The sequence below is a fragment of the Phyllobates terribilis genome, unplaced genomic scaffold (assembly GCF_046119375.1).
Source record: "Phyllobates terribilis strain yellow unplaced genomic scaffold, ASM4611937v1 Scaffold_1__5_contigs__length_1240528914, whole genome shotgun sequence".
NCBI classification, from domain to species: domain Eukaryota; kingdom Metazoa; phylum Chordata; class Amphibia; order Anura; family Dendrobatidae; genus Phyllobates; species Phyllobates terribilis.
In genome coordinates, this window is record NW_027362761.1 from 304,886,659 (window position 1) to 304,912,286 (window position 25,628).

Sequence of the window (25,628 nt, forward strand, 5' to 3'; positions counted from 1 at the left end):
TCACACACAGCGATGTGTGCGGACCAGCGGGAGGGCAACAACCAAAAAAAGGTCCAGGACATTCTGCAGCGATCAGCGACCTCACAGCAGGGGCCTGATCGCTGCAAAGTGTCACACATAGCGACATCGCTGGTGAGGTCGCTGTTGCGTCACCAAAACCGTGACACAGCAGCGATCTCGCTATGTGAGACGGGGGCTTAACTACCTGGGTAGCGGGAGAAAATGAGCGATTGTAAGTACACAGTGCTATATAATATAATGATTGCAATATAGTAAGAGAATAAAAATTTTGATGCGAGTGCGCCTTAAAGCGTACATGGGTGTAATGTACCAAACTACACAAGGAGAGCACCTGTAAACATGTGTTATATAAGTTATGGCCACTAGGGGGCAAGCTAAAAATATTCCAATACACAGCGCTTGACTATGTTTTCAGTATCTTCATATGTGGTTGATTCAACAAACGTTAGTGTTGGCAAGGTGGCTGCATTCACTGTTATGCCCATGGTGCTTTTTACATTTTTAAAACAAAAAAACACAATTTTCAAATGGAATGGCAAAACCATTGCATTTTTTTTTTTGTTGCAATAGCGACAAAACTGCTGCACGGTAGCAACATGTGAACACAGCCAAACAAGGATTCATTGAGATCTTATTACGCAGATTAAAATGCAATATATATGTGAAGGAAAGGGCCCTTGTGTCTGCAAAGTAATCCTAGCTACAAGTTATGTTATTATAATCCTTCAGGATCAGACTGATGTGGCAACATTCAGCTATAGTGGAGCTTGAAAAAAAGAATGAAACGTGATCATCTCATTATCGAGGCATATGCAGAAAATCGTCCTGAAAGTAACATTTTCTGAATTGTTAGATGACTGTGTTACAGCTTTAGCCTAAGGATGTCTATATATGCACATAGTGAAAATCCACAAACCTTAAACTTATGCACAAGACTATTCTAGATCAGTAATACAGCACTTATTGTCTGCTCTGGGACAGTTCTGTATATCTGCGTGCCTCAGATAGATAGATATCTCTATATATCTATCTCTATCTCTCTTGAGGCTGGTAGTGTAACTTTTTGCCCATGTGCTTTATTGCAAAAATTTAAATCGGGGCCCCCAACAATAATGGGGTCTTTAATAGTATGGATATACTCATATGGGCCAAAGGGACCTTTTGGGCCTAAATCTGGTTTTCCCCCAGGTGCAACTATAACCCCTGCTCCTACTCTACTCTAGTTGCACTCCTGCTTGAGGCAGTGTTGTTTTGACATGCAGCATCACAAATCATATTACAGGTATTCTTCCTGTATATAGGCATTATACAGCAGCAAATATATGGCCATATAAATGGATTACAGATCTAATACAACACTAATGGGCCCATTATGTACCTCAAGGACACAATTTAAATAGAATGTAAAAAAATTACCTCCACAGTGGTGGAGTGGGGTCACAGGAGGCAGGGTCGTCTCTGCAGGATTCCGGTGGCGGCAAGAGCGAGACGATGGAGCGGGCCCTTGGGTGTCCCGGTGGTGCAGGCAGAAGTGGAGTTCCTGTTCTGCACATTGCTCTCCCGACAGTGGGCTTCAGGAAAGTAGGCCGACACAGGCGGCGCATGTGCAGTTTGAGCCACAATACTGTATAGGGCTTTGCGGGGCCAAACTTTTAAATACACCTTCTAACCTACTAGTTATCCATCTATCCCCACCCCCATCCTCTCCTTTGATTGACAGCTCTGGCTTCAAAGAGGCAGAGAAAGGAAGAGAAGGAAAACAAGCAGTTGGGAAGGTATATATAAATGATTGGTCCTGAAACGCCTGTACCAAACGCCTGTACTTGGTTTGAACAGTCTTTGTGTGCTGGCGGAGTCCCTTTAATCACCCCTTCCATGCTGCTATAACATTAAAGGGATTCTGTCAGCACAAAATGACTTAACAGATTGGCCTCTGAGCGCCTGTACTTTGGTAGTAGGACTATAAAATCGCTGTTTCTGGGTAACAGGGCCAAGAGAGTCATCCCTGAGTAGTAGGTCTCAGAGCTGTGCCTGGGCAGTAGGTCTCAGAGAGCTGTCACTGAATAATAGAGCTAAGAGCGCCATCACTGAGTAGTATACCTAAGAGCGCTGCCCCTTGAATTTTGAGCTCCAGCGCACTCCTCTGCAGGCCACATAAAATGTCGTGGTAGACGGGATTTGGCTTGCGGGCCTTGAGTTTGACATCGGTGCCTTAGAAAACTGTCAGCTTGAGTATTCAGGTGTTCTCTATGCGGAGAGCCATCTGGCAGTGGATTATCTGCCTGCAGAACAAAGGAATGGGCAACTACAGTCCAAAAGTTTGAACACACCTGCTCATTTAAAGATTTTTCTGTATTTTCATGACTATGAAAATTGTACATTCACACTGAAGGCATCAAAACTATGAATTAACACATGTGGAATTATATACTTAACAAAAAAGTGTGAAACAACTGAAAATATGTCTTATATTCTAGGTTCTTCAAAGTAGCCACCTTTTGCGTTGATGACTGCTTTGAACACTCTTGATGAGCTTTAAGAGGTAGTCACTTCACAGGTGTGCCCTGTCAGGTTTAATAAGTAGGATTTCCTGCCTTATAAATGGGGTTGGGACCATCAGTTGTGTTGTGCAGAAGTCTGGTGGATACACAGCTGATAGTCCTACTGAATAGACTGTTAGAATTTGTATTATGGCAAGAAAAAAGCAGCTAAGTAAAGAAAAACGAGTGGCCATCATTACTTTAGGAAATGAAGGTCAGTCACTCCGAAAAATTGGGAAAACTTTGAAAGTGTCCCCAAGTGCTGTTTCAAAAACCATGAAGCGCTACAAAGAAACTGGCTCACATGAGTACCGCCCCACGAAAGGAAGACCAAGAGTCACCTCTGCTTCTGAGGATAAGTTTATCCGAGTCACCAGCCTCATAAATCGCAGGTTAGCAGCAGCTCAGATTAGAGACCAGGTCAATGCCACACAGAGTTCTAGCAGCAGACACATCTCTACAACAACTGTTAAGAGGAGAATTTGTGCAGCAGGCCTTCATGGTAAAATAGCTGCTAGGAAACCATTGCTAAGGACAGGCAACAAGCAGAAGAGACTTGTTTGGGCTAAAGAACACAAGGAATGGACATTAGACCAGTGGAAATCTGTGCTTTGGTCTGATGAGTCAAAATTTGAGATCTTTGGTTCCAACCACCGTGTCTTTGTGCAACGCAGACAAGGTGAACGGATGGACTCTACATGCCTGGTTCCCACAGTGAAGCATGGAGGAGGAAGTGTGATGGTGCTTTGCTGGTGACACTGTTGGGGATTTATTCAAAATTGAAGGCATACAGAACCAGCATGGCTACCACAGCATCTTGCAGCGGCATGCTATTCCATCCGGTTTGCGTTTAGTTGGACCATCATTTATTTTTCAACAGGACAATGATCCCAAACACACCTCCAGGCTGTGTAAGGGCTATTTGACCAAGAGGGAGAGTGATGGGGTGCTACGCCAGATGACCTGGCCTCCACAGTCACCAGACCTGAACCCAATCGAGATGGTTTGGGGTGAGCTGGACCGCAGAGTGAAGCCAAAAGGGCCAACAAGTGCTAAGCATCCCTGGGAACTCCTTCAAGATTGTTGGAAGACCATTTCCGATGACTACCTCTTGAAGCTCATCAAGAGAATGCCAAGAGTGTGCAAAGCAGCCATCAAAGCAAAAGGTGGCTACTTTGAAGAACCTAGAATATAAGACATTTTCAGTTGTTTCACACTTTTTTGTTAACTATATAATTCCACATGTGTTAATTCATAGTTTTGATGCCTTCAGTGTGAATGTACAATTTTCATAGTCATGAAAATACAGAATAATCTTTAAATGAGAAGGTGTGTCCAAACTTTTGGTCTGCACTGTACATTCAGCCTTTTCCGATATTTCTTTCCTGAAATCTTTTGGGGGAGGTTGGCTTAGGAATGATTGTTGGTTTCAGATGACTAGGAGAGTTGCTTCAATTGTACCTGCGGCACATATGATCCCCAACATATTTATATTACCAGATAACAGAGCTAGTAAATAGAACTATTATATTTCTTGTGTCTGCTGTACATAGAATAAACTCTGCAATGACCCCTGATGTGTATTCGAGCATGGGAAACAATTGTTCAATCAAAAGGAGTTATTTCACAAAGGAAACCTTTCACCGTAACTCGTAAGTCATTGGGATGGAGCAAGTATATTCAGAAGGCTCAGGAGATGACCACTCCACACACAGGGCAGCTGTCGACTGATATATACAAGCCAGAACCACCTCTAACAGCAGCTACCAGAGCTAGCTTGGATCACTGCCCAAAGGGACTTAAAAAAAAAAATGGCCCCAACAAATATTGCATCATACATTTTCTCCCCATTCAAAAATAAATATGCATGCTTGATCTAACAGCATCTGTAGAAGTCCAATCAAAAGATAAAATAATTTTATCCAAAAGGCAAATAATATAAAAAAATAAATGGAAACACCAGAATCACTTTTCAACAGGCAACCCCATCCCCCCTCCAAAAAAAAAAAAATAAAATAAATGCAATGCAGAGAGCTCTAAGGCTGCGTGCCCACGTAGCGTTTTGCAAGCGTTTATGCTGCGGAATTTCCGCAGTGTAAACGCTTGTGAAACGCTAGGTAATCCGCACCCCATGGTCCCCAAGGGGATTCCGCATGTTCTATGCACATGCTGCGGATTTTTCCGCAGCGTTTATGCTGCGCTCAAAAATCCGCAGCATGTCATTTAATTTTGCGGAAGCGCACCGGAATGGCCGCCATTGACTAGCATTGAGACGCATAGAATGCGCGTCTGTACATTTGACAAGCGGATTCTATGCGTCTCTATGTGCGGATGGTACCCAGTTCTGGAGGAGAGAAGACTCTCATCCAGACCTGGGTACCATTGTACCTGTAAAAAAAAAAGAATAAAATAATAAATAAAGTTTATACTCACCTGTCCGGCGTCTTCTCTCTGCATGCCGGCAGCGCTGAAGGACCTTCGGTGACATCACAGTCATGTGACTGCAGGCCCTTCACCGCTCTGTCTCGCGATATGCCGGCAGCCGGGAACCAGACAGGAACGAGCGCTGCAGCCACGCCGGGCATCGGGGGTGAGTATAGCTTTATTTTATTTTTACGGTTCACACTGTATAAATCCATGCTGTTTGCATGGATTTATACAGTGTGACCTAGTTGTCAAGCACTTTCCAAGTGATGCTATCGCCTGGAAAGCGCTTGTCAATCTGCATGCGGAAACGCATGTGGATCCGCATGTATTCTGCAGGAAAAACGCATGCACAATCAGCATGCGTTTTTTCTGCCAGGGAGATGCAGAAATTTTCTGCTTCATTTCTGCATCGTGGGCACATAGCCTAAATGTTAATGTACCTAAAAATAGTATCAATAAGAACTACAGCTCAGCACACAAAAAACAAACAAAAACGGCCTTTGTACAGCTCAATGGACAAAAAATATATAAAGTTACGGTTTAAAAAAATTTGGTTAATTTCTTTTGTTTACAATTTCTGATTTTATTTAAGCCAGTATAATTATAAAACATACAAATTCACATTTCTGACAGATCACTTCGCATTGTGTTGATTTTTGGATATTCCTATGGATGAAAAAAAAAAAAAAAAACAATTGACAAATGAGCATTCAGTCGGCCATACAAATAACTGTCAGCTGACTGACCATTCGGCCGCCAGCTGTGTGTCCTGACCCGCTCATTATGCAGAAAAGCGGAGCAAGGTACCGCCAGAATCACCTAGTTGTGGAATATCTCTCCGCAGAAGGGATCGGATTATTGAATTCCCACCGCCTGATCCTTACATCTCCTCACTTAATTTGTCAGGCGACAATCAGAGCCCCCAACTCTCCATACACATGAGCTGGGCAGCCTACTTTTATTTAATACACAAGGGGGGTCTTTATCATGCCCCTTTATCATTGGGGTGACTTCACACAGCGTTGCCTTGTACAGCGATGTTACCCAAACCCTAGTGACATGAGAAATGATAGAGATGAGCAAACATTTACAGGCGCTGGTCCAGCGTCCACTTTGGTACGCTGGCAGCCGGACCAGGGACCTGTGAAGACTCCTAGGTTGGCACTCGAATACCGGGCGCCTCTGGGGTTTTATAAGGCCCCTGCAATGTCAGGATGTGACTACGCGTTGCAGGGGTCTTGTAAACGCCAGAGCCGCACTGTGTGGAAGAAGTTGGCAGCACCCTGCTCCGGCCGCCATGGACGCTGGACAAGCTAGTGTGGAGCTCATCTCTCTGGCAGGCTCCCAGCAGGGTAGCGGGATGGCACAATTCTAGAGGAAAGAAAAAGTGCACAATTTACATATTAAAAAAAAGCCACCGCTAAGCTAAAATGTCATTTACTCTTCTATACAGGTAGGACACAGCTCCAGCACCGCAGTATGAGGAGAGCGGGACCCTTCTGGCCCCTTCAGGGACTATATATAGGGCCCTCTCCACATCCCCCATTACATCACGTACTGGGGCACACGCCAGTCCTCACATAGAGCCAGGCAGAAGCAGAGGTCGGAGCCCCATCACTAGGGCCCTGCTGGCCGTCACGACCCGGCGTTAGACTCCGGTTTGTCTTTGCTCGGTCCCATGAACTCCACTCCGTCTACCGGGATCTCCTTGTCCTTAATGGCTTTCTGCAAAACACAAGAGGAACGTTCCAGACAACCGAGCAGCGGGCAGCCACTACCGCCGAGCACCGCTGCCCTCACCTGCACGCAATGCCGGTACCGCTGGAACAGCTCGTTACACGGGTCCCCGCTGCCTTCCTCTTTAAGAAACTTCTCCGAGAACCACCGGTTGAAGCACTGGTCGTAATCGCGCTTCATTTCGGTGCATTCCTCGCCAACACTGTTCATAATGTCTGGTGAAACCGCAGCTAACAAGCAGCACTTCAACTATTACAGACAGCGCACTCATCTAGGTCAGGACGCTGCAGACGCCATCTCATTTCAGGGCGCCGCAGAAGCCGCTACTATACAGCCGCCCTTAGTAAACATGGCCGCCGCGCTCATCAAGGTCACTTTAGTGTAATGTCGGCGCGTTTGCTCTGACGTCACAAAAAAACATGTGGCTGCAAATGGCAGGTGGGCGCTGCTGGCGGATGGCAGAGTTCAAGCGGCTCCTGTCACTGCAGAGTAAGGTAAAAGCACGTCAGGTAAGCAGTGTATCACTAGCAGGGAGCAGCAGGCCTGGTCACCATGTGGAGGTTCTCTTTCAGGTACCACACAGTCCGACTTGGAGCATTGAAGCAGACACAAGCAAGCAGGTAATAGCATCCTTATCAGACCACCCTCCATCATAACCTGGGCATGGACACGAGGACGGACGAATAATGCACAGCCATACATGTAGCAGAGCCTAGCTTGTTATTTAAAGTGATCGTCCAGTAGTCACCTCAGTGTGCTCAATAACATGAAAAATAATCCAGAATTACTTCCTGGACTGCTGCAGCCAATCAGTATTTTATCATCTTTGTCTGATTCTGCTGGGGAACAAATTGTGATTTGTTGTTTATGTCAGGAGAGCAGCTGGGAGCAGAGCAGTGGCACTGGGCTGGGAGGCAAGGATTGTTTGTCTCTTTTTATCTAGCAATCTGGGCCATTAATACAGTGTTGCCCAAAAGTGGAAAATTCCTAAAAGGGTTTCTCCCAAAAAAGTAATAAAGTGGTCCCGTCACATAATTTAAATGGCAGTGTTTCCTAGTCACTTGTCAGGACGGGCTGCAGTCAAAAGAAACACTGCTCCCAAGACCTGTGTCTCAACTGACAGAGGAGCTGTATCGTAAGCACATACTGCGCTTTTCCGGTAGCTCACTAGTGTAACAGGAGAAATAAATCTCCTTGGCTGACTGACTGAACACAGAGGACTGGTGCTGAAGAATAAAATCCTTTGTGCTCAGTCAGCCGAGAAGATTTATTTCTTCTCATTGGCACATTCAAATAGGCCAACTAGAAAAAAATGTATCTGGAGGACTTCAAGAAATATCTCGCATAGCAAAATAACCCCCCAATAAGAATAGTCTTTATTGATATTTAATTCTAAGCTAAAAAGTGATAACAATACCCCAAAAACAAATTCAAAGGGAGGGAGGGATGAGAGAAGGAAATTTGATACCTGGCACAATGGCCAGAATGAAATCTGTATAATAGATCCATTGGTACGGTATAGGGCAAAAAGGCAGGACGTAATAGGGAGGGAGCAGAAATCAAACTTTCCCTCAAATGAAACCCTAAATGAATTCTCTAACAGCGGATGTTGGCACCTGAAAACAAACGCAATATTGGTTCCCCCGCTTAACATAGAATAATAAAGTGCTATAGTACTGAAGACCAATGCAGAAATCCAATAAATAGGGAGGGAAGGGAGAGGGTAGATCAATCCTAATCCCAAAACTCTACACAAAAGCCAAAAAATAAAGTGAATAAGGTGCAAGCAGCCCAACATAGTTACCATATCACCATGATCTCATCAGACGTGCTGATATCCTTGGGGCATTACCCTAATACGTCTTCCAGATTGGAACACCATGTACATACCTCCCGATGAACCAGCTGTTCGGTAGGGAATTCATTTAGGTTTTCATTTGAGGGAAAGTTTGATTTCTGCACCCTCCCTATTTCTTCCTGCCTTTGCTGCTCTATACCAGGGGTCTCAAACATGCGGCCCCCGGGCTGACATCAGTGTCCCGGCGCAGCAGCGTATGACATCGCTGCCATGCGCAGATGTCAGCTGCTAGCCTCTGATTGGCTGGCAGCTGACATTGGTATTGTTGTGCAGAGAGCCGGTCTTTGTAATACAATACATTTCAATTGAATGTGTCCAAGGACGCACATTCAACTGAAATAAAGCGCTGCTGTCGGCGTCACCTGGACCAGGCCGGGATCGTCAAGGGGTCTGTGGTGCCTGCGGGCTGCATGTGCAGAAAGGACGCTGAGGGAACTGATGACTGGTGAGAAGAATCTTTTTTTTTTCTCTCTTTTATGTGTATGTGAAGAACGGCACAATAGGGGACCTATCTGCAATATGGGCACCTGGATGGGGCACATTACCACAAGATGTTTGCCAGAATTACTATATGGTGCTAATTGTAAGAATTTTTTTTTAAAACATCTGGTTATGGAGCTTATTTTTATCCCAAGAGCCATTGATTAAAATGTACTTTTGTTCGTGGGAAAACCCTTTTAAATTAAAATAGTACCTAGTGCAAATCATGTTAAGGTATACATTAAATTTATTATCCTTATTGATCCCATGTTTAAATGTATACCAAGCGATCAGATTGCTATGCTAGTTGAGTCATTCAATTGTATTATACATATGGATAGATCTACATATGTATACAGCTCAAATAGCCTCAAGTTGTAGAACAATCCCTGATGGTTAGATAATGGACGGCAATCCTTTTGCTCTACTCTAGTTATACAACTTGAGGCTATTTAAGCTGTACACTTATGTAGCTATAAATAATGACTCAACTAGTTCAGCAATTTGACTTCTTAGGATACATTTAAACAGTAATTTTAATATGCACCTTAACATATAATTTGCACTATTTACTAATTTTAATTGAATAATTAAAAGTTGTTTTATGCTGAATTGGTTAAAATAAGTTTTTTGCCTCTGGCTATTGGATATAAAATTAGATAATTCCTACAGATACCATTGAGCAATTTTGGTGTGATGAAAATGGCAGCTTGTTCCGGTGGGGGAGTCCTCCAACAGCTCAAATGCCAGAAGAGTAAAATAGTTTCAGAAAAAGACAACAATTTTAGAGCTTTTCTTCAATAAATAAGTATATGAAGCTTTGTAGCAACACTCATATGGAACGGAAAATCGTGGTGTCAAGTTATTTTTACGACAAGGACTACAAAAAAAATAAATAAATCTGCAATTGCATCATTGCTTTTTTTTCAGATTACATTGCTATTTTTCCCTGTATAGAATTTGATAACCTAAGTTGTTTCATTCAAAATGGCAACTTTTGCTGCAAAATACAAGCCCTTGTATTGCTATGTTGATGTGGTCAAAAAAAAAAAAGTTATTGCTTTTTTTTTTTTTTTTTTTTTTTTAAGGGAGAGGATATAGCAAAAATCAAAATTGGCTGCAGTGGGAAGGGGTTTAAGATTAGATGGTATAGTTATTCCAGAGGGCATTTTAAAGGGAAACTTATTTCTGGGAATGTTATTTACTTGTAAATAGTAAAAAGCATTAGACAGGCATGAGTTTGCCTTAGTGGAGCAGCGGCTCCAGGGAGAGAATTAAGTTTTATTCACCCTGCAGTTGCTTGCTACCAGTTAGTCACCACTCACTATACAGTGAACACAGCTGTAATCATCCCAGCATGCTCTGCACCCACTATGCAGCGCAGCAAAGCGTCAGGGTGTGATTACAGTAGTGTTCACTGTATCTGCTTGTACGAGTGGATGGGAGCAGGTGCAGGGAGGGGACAAATTTTTATCCCTGGTAGTGGATGGTCCTGTAAGGCAGCCAGGTTTTACCCCCTATAGCCACAGGTAAATTATGTTTCTGAACAATGCAGATTGCCTTTAAATGGATCTAATCTATTTAATGAGCTTCCACCATTTTTACTCACTTATGGCAGCATACAAGCATGAATAGACCAAGCCAACTTGCCCTTTTTAATCCATATAATTTATTACTCTTATTCTGTATTAGATCTATCCACCATGCTAATGCAAGTGATTTCAGGAAACCTTTTTTGTTAGACCTATAGAGTATTAAAAATGCATATGTTCTTTTTAGGACTGTCATGTATCTGCAGATGTAATTGATCACCTAGAACGACTGGCATTAGTTGACTTTCGCAACCAAGAGGGAGTAGAGCGCCTGGAGAGAGCAATTCATTTTGCCAATCAGCTGCACAATGTGAACACAGAAGGTGTTGAACCACTGTCATCAGTGTTAGAGGACAGGTATAATATACAGGGCTATGGAGTCTATATGAAATGGACCAACTCCTAAAATATATAAATTGGGCCCATTAGTACAATGCAGGATGTGCTGTAAATGTTTTCATAATTTGGGGAAGTTATGAAATGTCCTATAAATGTCTGTTCTGCTCCTTATCCAAGGATCTCGGCTTTTAGTGGAGATGAAGCTGTGCTGCACTTTATGTACATGCTCAGTAGTGACGCTGTGCTGTGGAGTTGGAGGTTTGGCTTACAGACTCCACAGCCCTGATAGCCTTATACTATGTGCCCACGATGCTGAAATGCTGCATATTTTTTCCGCTTCTCCCTGGCAGGAAAAACGCATGCGGTTTCTACATGTGTTTTTCCCGCCAGGTAGAAGCGTTTGATAACCCGCATGCAGAAATGCTTGACAAACACTTTTCCAAGCGATTTTAGCATCACTTGGAAAAGTGCTTGACAGCTTGGTCGCCCTATATAAATCCATGAAACCGGCATGGATTTATTATAGTAGTGTGACCAAGTTAGTTTAAAAAAAAAAAAAAATGAATAAGAATGGTTAAAAAATAAAGATTATGCTTACCTTCCAATGTCCTCCCGGTGTTTTCTCTGCTGCGTCTGGTCTCTTGCACTGCTCACTCTGGTGTGAAGGACCTGCGGTGAAGTCACTGAGTCATGTGATAGGTCACAAAACTCAATGACGTCATGGAAGGTCCTTCACAACACCACGACCTATAGAGCAGACCAGACGGAGCGGAGAAAATACCGGGAGGACATCGGAAGGCAAGTATAATCTTTATTTTTTTTAGAGTTTCTATGGTACCCAGGTCTGGATGAGAGTCTCCTTCTCCAGACCTGGGTACCATCTGCACATTGAACCGTGTGATATCCGCTTGTGCAGATGCAGTGATGCGGATGTCACGCGGTCCAATGCAAGTCAATGGCAGCGATTACGCTGCGTGTCCGCAAAATTAATGGACATGCTGCGGATTTTTGAGCGCAGCATGGGCATTGACATTGCAGCTTGTCATTGGGGACCATGGGGGATGGATTACCAAGCGTTTCCCAAGCGTTTACACTGTGTAAATTCCGCAGCATAAACGCTTGAAAAATGCTTTGTGGGCACGCAGCCTAAGTAGTGTGTCCTCCAACCTACCAGAAGAGTTAACTAAAAATCCTGCTTCTATTCTAGGACACTTTATATGAGAAATGATGCAGTCACAGCTGGGAACTGTACAGAACTACTACTAGAAAATGCGAAGACTGTTGTTGAAGATTATTTTGTAGCACCTCCCGGTATGCATATATAATACATCTATATCTATATATAATACATCTATATATAATACATCTATATCTATATCTATATCTATATATATATATATATATATATATATACACACACACATCGTATAATTGTGTAGAGGAAGCTGATTATATTCTTATGTACCAACAGGAAACATTCCTTTGCCACCCCAGGACCACGTATACCTCTCTTCCAGCAGTGATGATCAGGGACTCGTGTGAAAACAAAGAATGCCGCACTAAGAAATCTCACTGTTTTATTAGGACAGCTACAGATGTTTATTTTATTCAACTGAAACACTTTCATAATAAAAGGAAACACATACAAACTTGATCGGGGATTAAAAGTTATTTCAAATAATATTGTTCTAACAAATTTGTGGGAGTAGATCTATATAGAAGACAAACATTGACATTCCCTTATGTTTGTCTCCGTGCCACAGCATTCCACCTTGTTATATCCCGTATACCTATCACTCACTGCACACTTACTCAAACATCAGATCAGGCACAATACTGTCTGTTGCCTTCTTAAAAGATGACAGAAATTGAAAGAAACCACAAACATCTGATGTACAGAGCACAGGTCTCCTAAAAAAATAAAAACAAAACGTAATACGGGCAGAAAATAATGGTATAAAAGACAGTTGATGAAATCCATCATTTGTGGAATGTAAGAGCAGATGGTCTTCAGAATTAAACGCATAGAAAGTGTCCCTGCGTGGCAGCTCAGTACTGTCGGAAGGGGGAGGCATAACGGGGGGAACGACGACTTTGATAGGGAGAATCACGGCCTCTAGAGCGGGATCTGGATCGGGAATAGCTGGCATTTCTTTCAGCACAGACACGGATGTAAGATGTTTCACCCTAGAAAGGAATATCAATCATTAACTTACTCTTTCTGTACAATGATTTACAATATAAGCAATTACATCTAAGCAGTCTTACTTCATGAGAACGAAACTTTGTATCATCCAGCTTCCTCAAAGCATATTCCATGTCTTCCTTGCGAATAAACTCCACAATGCCCATTCCATCCTTGTGTACATCAGCATAACAGACATCTCCAGCTTCTCTCATGTGATCCTTCAGATCCTGCCAACTCCCCGATGGGGGAAGCCCTGAAACAATAGAATTAGATTGCTTTTATAGGTGTAGAAAGGAACAGAGGGTTGCTACAATGGGAATATAGGTAGATGCCAAATAAGAGGAGGGAGAAAAAGATGACTATCTACATGGCAACCAGATGCACTCACATTCACTTGTATGCTACAATAATTAAGTAATTTGCACTTAAAGGGACTTTGTCAGCACAGAATGACTGTTTAAACTAAGTCCCATTGCTTCACGGCGGGGCCAATCATTTATATACATTCCCACATGCTTGTTCTCCCTTCTCTCCTCCACCACCCCCTTATTTGATTGAGAGCTCTGGTGAGAAGGGCAGAGATAGAGGGAAAACAGGCAGGTGGGAAGGTGTATATAAATGATTGGCCTCGCTGTGAAGCACTGAGCGCCTGTACTTTCAACAGTCACTCTGTACTCAGACTCCCTTTAAACCTATTACACATCACATGGGACTTGCCAACACAATCACACCTCAGTTTTGTCACTCATGTTTCAGTGACCTGTCAGTCACAGACAGGAAGTAGGAGAGCCCTAAGGGTGCTTTCACATTGCGCTCATGTTCATGGGTCCCGTCAGGGCTTGCGTCCGAACTTGCTGTGAATATTGGAATGTCCAGATACAAAGAGATCTCATGATTCCAAGTGTATTAAGTATCTACCCAGCCTGACAGCAGATTGTATTGAGCATCTGGAGAGACAGACCAGATGCATGGAGATTTTGAAACAAAAGTTTACTTAAAAGATTGTAGAGCGATTCTGAAACGGATTTTCACAGAAAGTACACCAACCTTATTAGGTTTAAGATCTAATAAAGCTGTGCGGCTATGTTATGGATGACTCTGGAATAGTATTGCTTCATTCAGAAGAGGCTCAGCAGCTCATTGGTGGTCCCAGCGATTGGGTAGTTATCATTTGACTTCCAAACTTTGTAGGACCTCTTTAGAAAGGAGCATTCAGAATGTCAATTTTTTTCAAAAACAAAAACCTGATATTCAGGTTGTTATAACACATTTAAAGTCTTATCGGGGATTCAATGGGCATCTTGTCGTGCTCTGTTCTCACCTATGTGATCTCATTGCTGAATTTATTCTAAAATTAACTTTTCATTCAAATGTTTACATGGCTCTCTCCTCTATTATAATGCCTAGAGTTCTGGGAAACTCTAGGGGCTAAGATGCAGTAGATTTACTCCTAAAACAGAAACACCACAAACAGTACATCTGCTTGCTTTGACACATTACCACCATGCGCAGTGAGCTAAAGAAAGAAGAACCCTGGGGAAACCCTCCTACCAACAAAGCCTCTAATCAGAAGTGAACACTTGGCAACAAAGCTTTATAGCAGGAGTCTGCAAGGAATTTACATGCAAATACCGGGTGACTTATGCAAGATGGCAGGACAAATGTGCCTGCTATTTTAGGTAGCGGTGTCAATCAGTACAGCTACCTTAATCTAGAGATCTTCAACCTGGCATCTTAAAGGGAAGCCATAATTAGAAAATGACCTAGTGATTAAATTAGGTTTTTGGGTTGCATGTAATAAAAAAAATATATTTTTTTCATATTGCGATCTTTATTAAAAAAAAAAAAAAAAAAAAAAAAGCTTGTTTTGCAATTTTCACACTGGCTGCTGGTGTTTTTTAGATTCATACTTTGTTCTTTCAGAAAGTTTTCAGCAGGCTCCTTATAAGCAGAGGCAGGATTACAATGCAAAGTAACGCCTACACAGCTGATAACACAGGATCCACCAATCACAATAGGCCATGGCACAGCTGACCCTGCTTTCAGTGACCTTTGCACGGGCTCATTAGATGCTTTAATACAAAAGCTAGGGTCTGGATCTGTCCATTGTGCCAATGTACATGTGTTGTCTCCTGAAACAGGAAGTATCAGTATAAAAAAGCCCCAGTGGCCAGTGTGAAAATTGCAAGATTTCTAATGTTTATTTTTTTTTTTTTCACACAGATTGTGATATGGGGAAAATTTAAATCCCACAAACCCCTAATTTAAACTATGGGTCCATTTCTGATGATTGCTTCCCTTTATGATGTCGCTTTAAAGCACCACTTCCGCACACGTTCTTTATTTTACCTGGCAGTTTGTGGCCTGCCGGATCGCTCCAGTATTTCATGGAGCGATCTGAGGTCACTCTGCAATGCAATTCTATAAGAACCTCGCTCTGGCTTTCAGACTTGCATTGAGAGATTGTGATGCAATTTCTGACTTCCCACCGCTCAGAAGCTGCAGTCACAAAAAGACGCCACAAAGTTATTCCTTGTGTACACACAGGACAGCTTATGCTGAAAAGCTACTTGAAAGTATATAGTTACCCATTAAGTGAAAATAAATGCTCATGTACATATGTTTTATAATTAAAGGGGTAGTCCAACTTTTTGGACCATTTTTTTCCCCATACTTAAGTCTCAAATTGGGTTTCATTGAAAATGGTGCAGCTTGCCCTCTATAGCCCCTGTATAGGGGTGCAGTCAGGTGCTGTATAAATTGGACCGAGATCAGAAAGCAGGGCACAGACTGGCTGGCGGCTTCCCCGACCCTAGCTTAACAGTTGCATAGAAACGCATTAAGCTGTCATGCTCGAGTAAGGAGAGCCACTGGCCAGTCTGTGCACAGCATTCCGATCTCAGCACAATTTATATGGCTGTCTGACTGCACATTTACACTGTATTGCTGGCTGAAGAATGAGTTAATGGGGTTGGTACATTATTATATTTTATCAGATGTGTTGGGGACATGATTTTGTGGCTCTTACTATTATGCAGGTATGACAGGTTCTCCTACTGCTCGTTAGTGCAGCTTTCCTCACAGACTGTCTATAATATGGCTACCGGTGTAAGAACATGTGACCAGACCTGTCCATCACTCTCCTCCAAAAGAAAAGCCGTTTTCTCGAGAGGTTTTCAATTGGCCAAGTCTGATGGACAGGTCTGGTCCCTGCTCCTCCACCAGCAGCCATTGTGTGGACAGGACAGCTGTGCAGTCTGTGATAAAGGCATCACTAACAAGAATGGGAGGAGAGGCTGTCATACCTGTAAGTGCCACAGAATCATGTCCCCAACACCTTAAAATAAAGCACGGTGGCTCAGTGGTCAGAACTGTAGCTTTGCAGCACTGGGGTCCTGGGTTCAAATTCCACCAAGGAGTTTGTATGCACTCCCCATGTTTGCATGAGCTTGCTCCGGTTTCCTCCTACACGCCAAAAACATACCGATAGGGAATCTAGATTGTGAGGTCTGCAAAGCGCTGTGAAATTAATGGCGCTATATAAGCGAGTGAAATAAATAATGTGGCCATCCCAGTTACCTCATTCAGCAGCCAGCAATAGTCAGTGTAAGGCCACGGTCCCACTATCAGTATTTGGTCAGTATTCAGTCAGTACTTTTTTCTCAGGAGTGGGAGCCAAAACCAGGCGAGGAACAATCAGAGAAAAGGTATAATAGAAACAAGTCACCAATTCTGTATTTATCACCCACTCCTGGTTTTGGCTTGCAAATACTGAGGAAAAGTACTGACTGAATACTGATAATAGGACCGTAGCCAAATACAGAGGCTATTCAAGGCAAACTGCGCACATTTTTTTTGTAATGCAACCCAATTGCATGCATTTACAAAAAAATGTCCACAACACCCTTTGTTTGGCAAGTTTGCTTGTCAGGCCTCAATCACCCAACAGGTTTTACCAGGGGAAGCTGCAACAATACTTTTGCCTGGAGCAGAAGGGAAGATGCAGTATTGCATGCTGGCTTCGTACTCTCAGCAAAGTATGAAATACGCCTGTATAATATGGACCTGTATTACAGTCTTTGTGCTGCCTCCAAACTTTAGCAATTCATATACTTGTTTTGGTAAATTAAAGGGTAATTGAGCCCTGGTGGAATTTTCAGCAAGCATTGCGATGTGGGTGAGAATCTAGTCGGCACTTTACCGCAAGTGTGCACATCGCAGAGATGCAGCCACGTGATAACCGCTGGAATCAGCGAAACCGAATCGTGTGTGCACTACACTTTATTAGGACTCGGCAAGCTGCAATGCTTGTTAAAAATGCCACCAGGCCTGGACAATCCCTTTAATAAACAGGATCAATAAAAATAAATAAATGGCTCTTTTCACATATAAATTGTGTCATGCTCATACCAAGACACTTGGCAATATACCATACTCGCCCCATTAACCTTTCAGCAAATTCTTAGACAATGAAAGGATTAATGTAAAGCTGGCCATAAACATTACAATAAAGTTAACTAAACCTAGCCAATCACCTAGGAATCATTTGGGGGGGGGTTACTGTCAAAACTTAATCATTGCATTTTCTCTGAAGATACAAGTGGTCACCATTGTAAACTTAGGTTTACTGTCCACCAGCTACATGCAATCTGAGCGGTGGTCGTTCTCTTAGCCCGTTTCGAAAGTCTGACGGCCCTTCCATTCATACAGAAGGATCATCAAAGAGGTTGTCCACTATATCACTGATGACTTATCCTAAGGATAGGTCATCAATGTCTGACCGGTCAGAAGCCAACACCCCAGCCGATCCCGATGTCGCCGGCTGAAACAGTTCATTTGCAGAGCTGCTCAGGATAGGATAGGTCATCAATTATAAAGTAGTGGACAACCTCTTTAAGACAACCGTTCTGTGTGCCTTGGCAGTCATCGTTCTCAGCAGCTCAATGACTCCATTTAAAGGGAACCTGTCAGATCTGATAACGCCATTAACCTGCAGATATAGTGTTAATCTGCAGGTTAACAGAGTTAAGAAGTTGCCTAGCCGCAGGACTAAAAATGTGGCACCCTGGAGAAAATTACCTATTTCACCCGAGAGTTGCTGGCTTTCAGTCAAGCAGGCTTGTCCAATGCAGCTACAATCACCACTGTAATAAATCCCATCTACATATTGCATATTTGCTTATTTTCATGTGTACAATTGATTTATGAAATAAAGAGTAACTTTTATTTTTTAACAACCAGAGTGAAGACTGCATGATTTAGAAAAAAAAAAAAAAAAAAACACATACGAGAGGGCAGTGTCACAAAGAAACTTTTTTTTTTTGTTTGTTTGTTTTTTTTAAAGAGGAAACTATTTCATGCGGTTTATCAAATGGAGTTGCATAGTGTGTGTACATGAGGAGTATAACACCATTTCTGGCCATTATACTTTTTTCCCCCCCACCAGTTGTTCCCTCTGCCCCATCTCTTAAAGAGGTTGTCCACTCCTGTTTGAGGACCTACGTAGAAGGGTACTACACATCCACCTCCTATTTAAATCAATAGAAGGCGGATGTGTAGTACCCTGCGGCGGCCACTATCAGAAGACGGCCAGCTCCGCAAGCGAGCACTTCCGGCCGCAGACACCGATAACAGCTGATCGGCGAGAGTGCCAGGTGTTGGACCCTGACTGATCAGACATTGATAACCTATCCTAAGGACAGGTCATCAATAAAAAAGTAGTGGACAACTTTTTGGCTTCTGCTGATGTCACGTCGACAGAAGCGGCTTTTCTTCCGCTCTGATGTGGCGAAGCTGCCTAACTGCAGGAAGCCGGCTGTCAATCAGTAAGATATGGGCAATCACACCCCGTCGAGAGCAATCTTGAAGAAACGCAGCTGAATCTGTGGCAGGAGTGGTTGGTGATCGCTTTGAGCTGGCAGAGGTACAACAGGCAGGTAGTTGCCTTTGTAAGCAACTACCTGCCTGTTTGTTATTTACTTGGTTCCTAAAAAAGAACAAAGAAAAAAAAAAGAAAACGCTGTAAAACCTCCAAATTGCAAGCTGGTTGGAGGAGACTAGTTGCTATGTCATCTCCCATACACAGCACAGAACAGATTAATTCCTACCCTTAATTCCTTAGGTAGCACAGACCGGAAGAAGCAGCAGCGCAGAGAACATTATACAGCAGCACTGAGCTCTGGTGTGAGGTAGAGACTTGTTAGGAAGCCCAATATGAACTCTCCGTGTTTCTGTAGGTCCCTTACTCCTCCTTCCCTCTACATAGGAGGTGTACCCCAACAACTGATTGTGCTGGTAGTTTACCTGGTCTTGAATAAGTCAGATTTATGCTGTTTTTCAGTTTGTATGGTGAACTCAGGAGGTAGGGGGGGGAGGGTAACAAGTGGCTAAAATGTGGAGAAAAATTGTAATTCACCTCAGCGGAAAAAATACGCCAAGTTTCTTATATTCGCTTGCTTAATTGACTTAAAAAGGTATTCCCATCTTCAAGATCCTATCCTAATATAGTAGCCTAAAAAGCTCTAGTAAGTTCATGGGAGTATATAACAAAGTCAGCCAAACACAGAAAACTCCCATACATGAAAAGTTCCTATCCTAATATGTAGTAGGTGTAATATTAGCAAATGTCTCCAATTAGAAACGTAGTATAGTTCTGATTCGTTATGTCGCTTACCTCGTGCAGACATTGCAGCAGCTTAGGTATCCATGGTTGCGACCACTCAGAGCTGTCTGTCACTATATGAATGGTTGTAACCATGGCTACCTAAGGTCCTGCAGTGCTCTACATGGGGTAAGCGACATAACGAATCAGAAGAACTACATTTCTAATTGAAGGTATTTGCTATTATTACACGTACTACTTATGGGGATAGGATATTGGAGATGGGAATACCCCTTTAAGCAATGCTTGTCAATTGTACAGTTTAATCAACAACTCAATTTAAAAAATAGCAAATTTGAGGGCAGATTTGCTTTAAACTAAACCTGTATACTATAAAAATAAAGCTATTTACCTGTAGACAAAGTGGTAATCTGCAGATTAGCCTACATCCAGACAGTGTTAGTGCTCAATGCCAGGCAATACGTTCAGGAGGTATGCGCCTGAATGGGGGGGGGGTTCTCTTGGGATGGGTCCCAAAGCATCCGTCCACCATGGGAACCCATTGTAAAGAAACGTATACTACATGTTATAGGAAGGGCTACTGCAAAGAAACCTATAAGGGCTGGATGCTTTTCTCGCAACAAATGGCACTGTGGGTTATAGATCTAGCGATACAGAATGTAGAACTAGTGGAGAAAGGTTGAACTTGATGGATTTGTGTCTCTTCAACCTATATAACTATAAAAAAGCACAGTCTGCTGTAATTTCCTACACAATTAAATGGTATGAAGTTGTATAAAGGCCAGGTGGAGGCCAAAAGAACACACTTTTGGACTCCGTTTGGTGAATAATTGCCTATGGCAATGTTACTTTATTCATCAGGAAAAGCTCACAACATATACTGTATGCTAGGTGCATAGATGCAGTGTACATTTAGCCCAAATAGTGTTTTAAACCTGTTCGGCTGGCTTACTGGTAGAGCAACTACAGGGAGAAAATTAAGTTTAAATTCTCCCTGCAGTCACTCATTTTCACTCACCCAGTGCAGAGCAGGCAGCGCGGTAAGTCAGCGAGGTTATCATCACTGCCGCTGCTGGCAGCCAGCTCTGCACATAAGCTGCAGAACAGGATGTCTGTCAAGGTGCAGTGTAGTGAGCAGCGGCTGCACAGATAATATACCCTATTTTGCAGACCGTAAGATGCACCCAAAATTTTAGGACATTTTTTTTTACTGTGTCAAATGGAGGTCTGTCTTATAGTCCAAATTTGGCTTACTTAGAGGGCGACGGTGAAGCAAGGTCACAGGAGGCAGGGTTGACACTGCAGAAAGCCAGCAGTAGCAGGAATGGGCCTGGTAGGAGGGGGTTGACTACAGGAAAATGGCCGTGGGATGCGGCACTTGCACAGGTTGAGGTCTTGGCTAGTCATTGAGTCGAGATCTCAATCTGCGCATGCCTCCTCTTTACTGAAGCCCACCACTGGGAGAGCAATGTGTAGAGCAGGGACTCCGCTCCTGCCTGTACCGCTGAAATTTTCATGAAGCCCACTGCCGGGATAGCCCTGACTCCCAGCCCAGGGCCCGCAGCATTGCCCCACTCCTACCACCACAGGCCTCCTGCACAAGCGACCCCACACCAGCGCTGCCCCCCGACCCACGGTAAGCTACATTCGAACTATAAGACGCACCCCCATTTCTTCCCAAATTTTGGGGAGGAAAAGTGCGTTTTATAGTAAGCAAAATACGTTTACAGGGAGAAAATTAAGTTGCAACTCTTCTAGTTAGACAGCTGAACAGGTAAAGGAAATCTATCATCCGATTTTTGCCACCTAATCTGAGAGCAGCATAATGTAGAGAAAGTCTCTGATTCCAGTGATGTGTCACTTTCTGGGCTGCTTAGTGTTTTGATAAAATCACTTGGCAGTAAGTTTACCAGTTCTATAGTCATAATCTGTTGCCATGTAGTCCTCCATATTCATGAGCTCTGTATACACCCATCCCTACCACTGATTGGCAACTTTCTGCCTATGCAGTGTGTACGCAAAGATGTCAGTGGTGAGGACGGGGTTTTAAAGAGCTCAGTGTACAGAGAACTGGCAGATCTACAGTAAAGAAAACAGATTTTATACAATGATTGCAAGCAGCCCAGTAAGTGATACAACTGAAATCATGGTCTGTCTCTACATCATGCTGCTTTAGGATGAAGTGGTAAAAACCTAGTGGCAGACTCCCTTTAAAATGCTATTTACCTGCAGATTATCATTATCTCTGCAAGTTTTTTTTTTTTATTATTATTTTAGCCGAAAGGTTATCTTTAATAAGACTAAACACAAAGCAGAAAAAATAAAAATGTTCAATCCCCTCCTTTAATCTCACTTTTCTTTTCATTTAACATCTACTTCATATTTAATTATAGTGAAATCCTCTCAGTGTACCCAAAGATCAGCCATGTCCCCCTCCTCCCTGTGTGTCTGCAGCAGAAGTCTCCCTGCTGTGCCATGTCTACAGCCATTAGCTAGGAGGGTAGATCTTCAGTGGGCCACCAGCAAGTAATGGACACAATCAGCAGATACTCTATTTGTTTTCTGCAGGATTTCTACTAGACTGACTGCAGACAACTATATTTGTCTAATTTGAACATCCATTTTCAGGTTAGGTGTTTCTTTAATACACCGCTCTTTTTAAGGGCATCATATTACAGGAAAAAGGGTTGTGTCTTTTGTAGCAAAGACGACGCAAAACAGTTTTTGGCCAATAGGACCCTGAAATAGCGCACTATAGCCTTACAATCACCTCACTGCGGAGCACTCCTCAATAAACACACCAGACCTATGACAGTGTGCTGTTTCAGTGCTCCTAGTGGCCAAACTATTAATTTTTTTGCGTTATTTTGACTATGGGGGGGGAGTATGGATCTGTCAACGTTATATGCTATCCACAAGCTTACTAAGAAATTAAACCTGTACTCATCTTATAAATCTGCCACAGCTCCGAAGGCCCTGGTGGGTCTAATTTTACACATGCTGCAATTACTAAGTCTTTGTCTACACAAGACCACTGCAGCCAATAAATTCGGGCCAGTGACTGCACGTGGATAGACCAGTAGATTAGCACTGCGATAAGGCAAACTAATCAGAATGAAGCACTGGAGCTACAGACAATTTCCGTGGATTAGAGGTTGTATTATGTTACGCCATCATATCCATTATAATAATAATAATCTTTATTTTTATATAGCGCTAACATATTCCGCAGCGCTTTACATACATTATCGTCGCTGTCCCCATCGGGGCTCTCAATCTAGATTCCCTATCAGTAGGTCTTTGGAGTGTGGGAGGAAACCGGAGAACCTGGAGGAAACCCACGTAAACACGGGGAGAATATACAAACTCTTTGCAGATGTTGTCCTTGGTGGGATTTGAACCCAGGACCCCAGCGCTGCAAGGCTGCAGTGCTAACCACTGAGCCACCATGCCGCCCATTCAATGTTTTTCCAATTGCAATAAAAAAATAAAAAATACTTCAAATAGCAACGCAATGTAGGGAGCCTGCGGAAAAGCAAGGTCAAGACTTTACAGCACGCTGCGCACAAGTGGGCAGAGCCAGAATTTAATGCCAAATGCTGCTGGATTGAGGGGCTTATGTGCTAATCAGATTGGTGGCCTAGAAAACTATTCATGAAATGCTGAAAAATTAAAAAAAAAAAAAAAAAACGTTTGAAGAAAGGAAGGGGGAAGAGGGGACCCTGCCTCAATATACATCCATACATATACATAAATGCACCCCATTCTAAACACATCATATATATTGTAAATAGACCCCTCTTCTCATGACACAATCATACACTTGTACAATCTTATTGCCATTAGCTCGGGGGTCTTCATAGTGGGTGGTCGCCTCATCTGGCCCAGTGACCACACCATGGCTCCCACCAGACCAGCACATGAGCACTGGTCAGACATATTGGCGCCTCCCTCTCCCTCTTGGGCTGGTGAGGGGCAGCAGAAGACACCACGTGATAGGGAGATTTCCAGCGCCTTACCTGAGACGAGGACTCTGTATTCAGATCGTCGGGACGGGGGCCCGTTCCTCCCGCGGGGTCCTCCATATCCTCCCCCTGATCCCCGGTTTGACCTGGGAAACTCCACACGTAACCGACATGACCCGAATTCATATCCGTTGCGTCCAAACACTGCGTCCTCCGCATCCCTGAGAGAAGAACAGAACAATGAGGCCAGGTTTTCCACGCACCATCCACGAGCGGCACACACGGCGCTGGCCCCGAAGGCCTCGTTCACACATTCAGTATTTTACATCAGTATTTATAAGCCAAAACCAGGAGTGGAACAATCAGAGGAAAAGTATAATAGAAACACGTCACCACTTCTGTATTTATCACCCACTCCTGGTTTTGGATTACAAATACTGAGGTAAAATACTGACCGAATACTGAACATGGAAGCACGTGGCCTAACAAAGCCGCAGTCGGGCCTAGGACCCGGAAGCCTCCGCCCCCTCCCGAGACACGCGGTAAACGCCTGCAAGACGGAGACACGCCGCAAAGTATGGGGGCGCCACTCACCGCGGATCCTGGAAGCTGATGAACGCGAACGGTGCGGCACCGCTCCCCCCGCGATTCTTCAGCTCGACGGTGCGGATCCGCCCGTACCGGTGAAAGAGCTCCTCCAGCTCCTTCTCCCGCACATCGGCAGGTAAGTTTCCCACATAGATGCGCCCATCCCCAGAGCCCCGTGCGCTCTCCCGCTCCCAGCTAGACATCCTGTCGCTTCCTGTGACCGGCCGCGCGGAGCACGGCGGGAGAGCACCGGAAGTATCTAGAAGCGGAAGTGTCCGCGAGGTCGCGCCTTAAAGGGAACGTCATAGCGGGAGCGCGCAGTGCAGAAATGGTCGCGACGGAAGCTGTAGTGTGCCCGATGCAGTACCTTAGGCCTCCTTTACCCGAGCTTTACTAAAGCTTACAGCCATGGAGCAAAATGGCGGAGTGATGGCTGGAGTCTACTCCATGTAATGTAAATCATGTGACATCTGCCTGTGTGCCCTCTATATTAGTGCCATGTACAGGCTAGGCGGCCTTGGAGGGCGAACAGTGCCGCCCTGATACTGATGGAGAAGAGCCGCTCACATCTGCTCCGGAAGCTCGGCCCTTTTAGGACCACAGACCTGGCCTTCAGCTCCAGCAGCAGAGGCCCACACGTGTATTTACCGCGTCACTGACCACGACCGCGTCTATAATCTGTCACAAGCCGCCCGCCATGTGCACGGGGGCCGAGCCCAGCTCTGCCAGGGAAGGACTACTCCCAGAGTTGTCTGTGTCCTGCCTTCTCATCCATGTCTTCTCATCTATACTCATCCATGTCTTATACATGCCTTCTCATCCATGCGGTCTCATACATGCCTTCTTATCCATGTTGTCTCATACATGTCTTATACATGCCTTCTCATCCATGTCTTCTCATCTATACTCATACATGTCTCATACACCCCTTCTCATCCACATCGTCTTCTCATCCATGCTGTCTTATATGTGCCATCATCAACCCTCAGACCCTTATCCCCTCTAATCACAATGCAGATTTCATTCTTCACAAGCAGGAAAATAAATGCTGAGCTCTGGTTGCTATGGGTCATTTTTCTCTTACCAGTTTTTGTAAATGAGGCCAAATGAAACTAAGGTTCTATTTAAAATTTAATATTTGACATAGAATGCTAAAAAGTTGCTAACCTACTTCAAGAATTTTTCTTTCAAAAGTGACAAAAACAACATTTTTCCATGATGTGTGTTAGAATTGAGCTAAAAGTCAGTAATACGTGGCTGCTAGATCCCAG

At 43.7% G+C, this 25,628-nt stretch overlaps 3 protein-coding genes across 4 annotated transcripts; 1 reads left to right on the top strand and 2 right to left on the bottom strand.

Moving 5' to 3' along the window:
• Nucleotides 1-5,898: 5,898 nt before the first annotated feature.
• On the bottom strand, nt 5,899-7,114 carry TRIAP1 (TP53 regulated inhibitor of apoptosis 1). The gene is made up of 2 exons (XM_073673499.1): nt 6,789-7,114; nt 5,899-6,713 (listed from the first exon to the last, which is right to left on the bottom strand). The coding sequence occupies exons 1-2, from the start codon at nt 6,933-6,935 to the stop codon at nt 6,624-6,626; spliced, it is 237 nt and encodes a 78-aa protein (XP_073529600.1). The 5' UTR covers nt 6,936-7,114; the 3' UTR covers nt 5,899-6,623.
• GATC (glutamyl-tRNA amidotransferase subunit C) lies at nt 7,046-12,648 on the top strand. 2 transcript variants are annotated; one of them, XM_073673490.1, is made up of 5 exons: nt 7,059-7,219; nt 7,298-7,345; nt 10,843-11,012; nt 12,202-12,305; nt 12,466-12,648. In XM_073673490.1, the coding sequence occupies exons 1-5, from the start codon at nt 7,145-7,147 to the stop codon at nt 12,534-12,536; spliced, it is 468 nt and encodes a 155-aa protein (XP_073529591.1). In that variant the 5' UTR covers nt 7,059-7,144; the 3' UTR covers nt 12,537-12,648. The 2 variants fall into 2 exon arrangements, with proteins under 2 accessions (XP_073529597.1, XP_073529591.1); XM_073673496.1 differs by lacking the exon at nt 7,298-7,345 and having other exon boundaries at nt 7,046-7,234.
• SRSF9 (serine and arginine rich splicing factor 9) lies at nt 12,570-24,648 on the bottom strand. The gene is made up of 4 exons (XM_073673483.1): nt 24,364-24,648; nt 23,824-23,990; nt 13,263-13,435; nt 12,570-13,181 (listed from the first exon to the last, which is right to left on the bottom strand). Exons 1-4 carry the CDS (start codon nt 24,558-24,560, stop codon nt 13,044-13,046), a joined length of 675 nt encoding a protein of 224 aa, XP_073529584.1. The 5' UTR covers nt 24,561-24,648; the 3' UTR covers nt 12,570-13,043.
• Between the last annotated feature and the right edge of the window lie 980 nt (nt 24,649-25,628).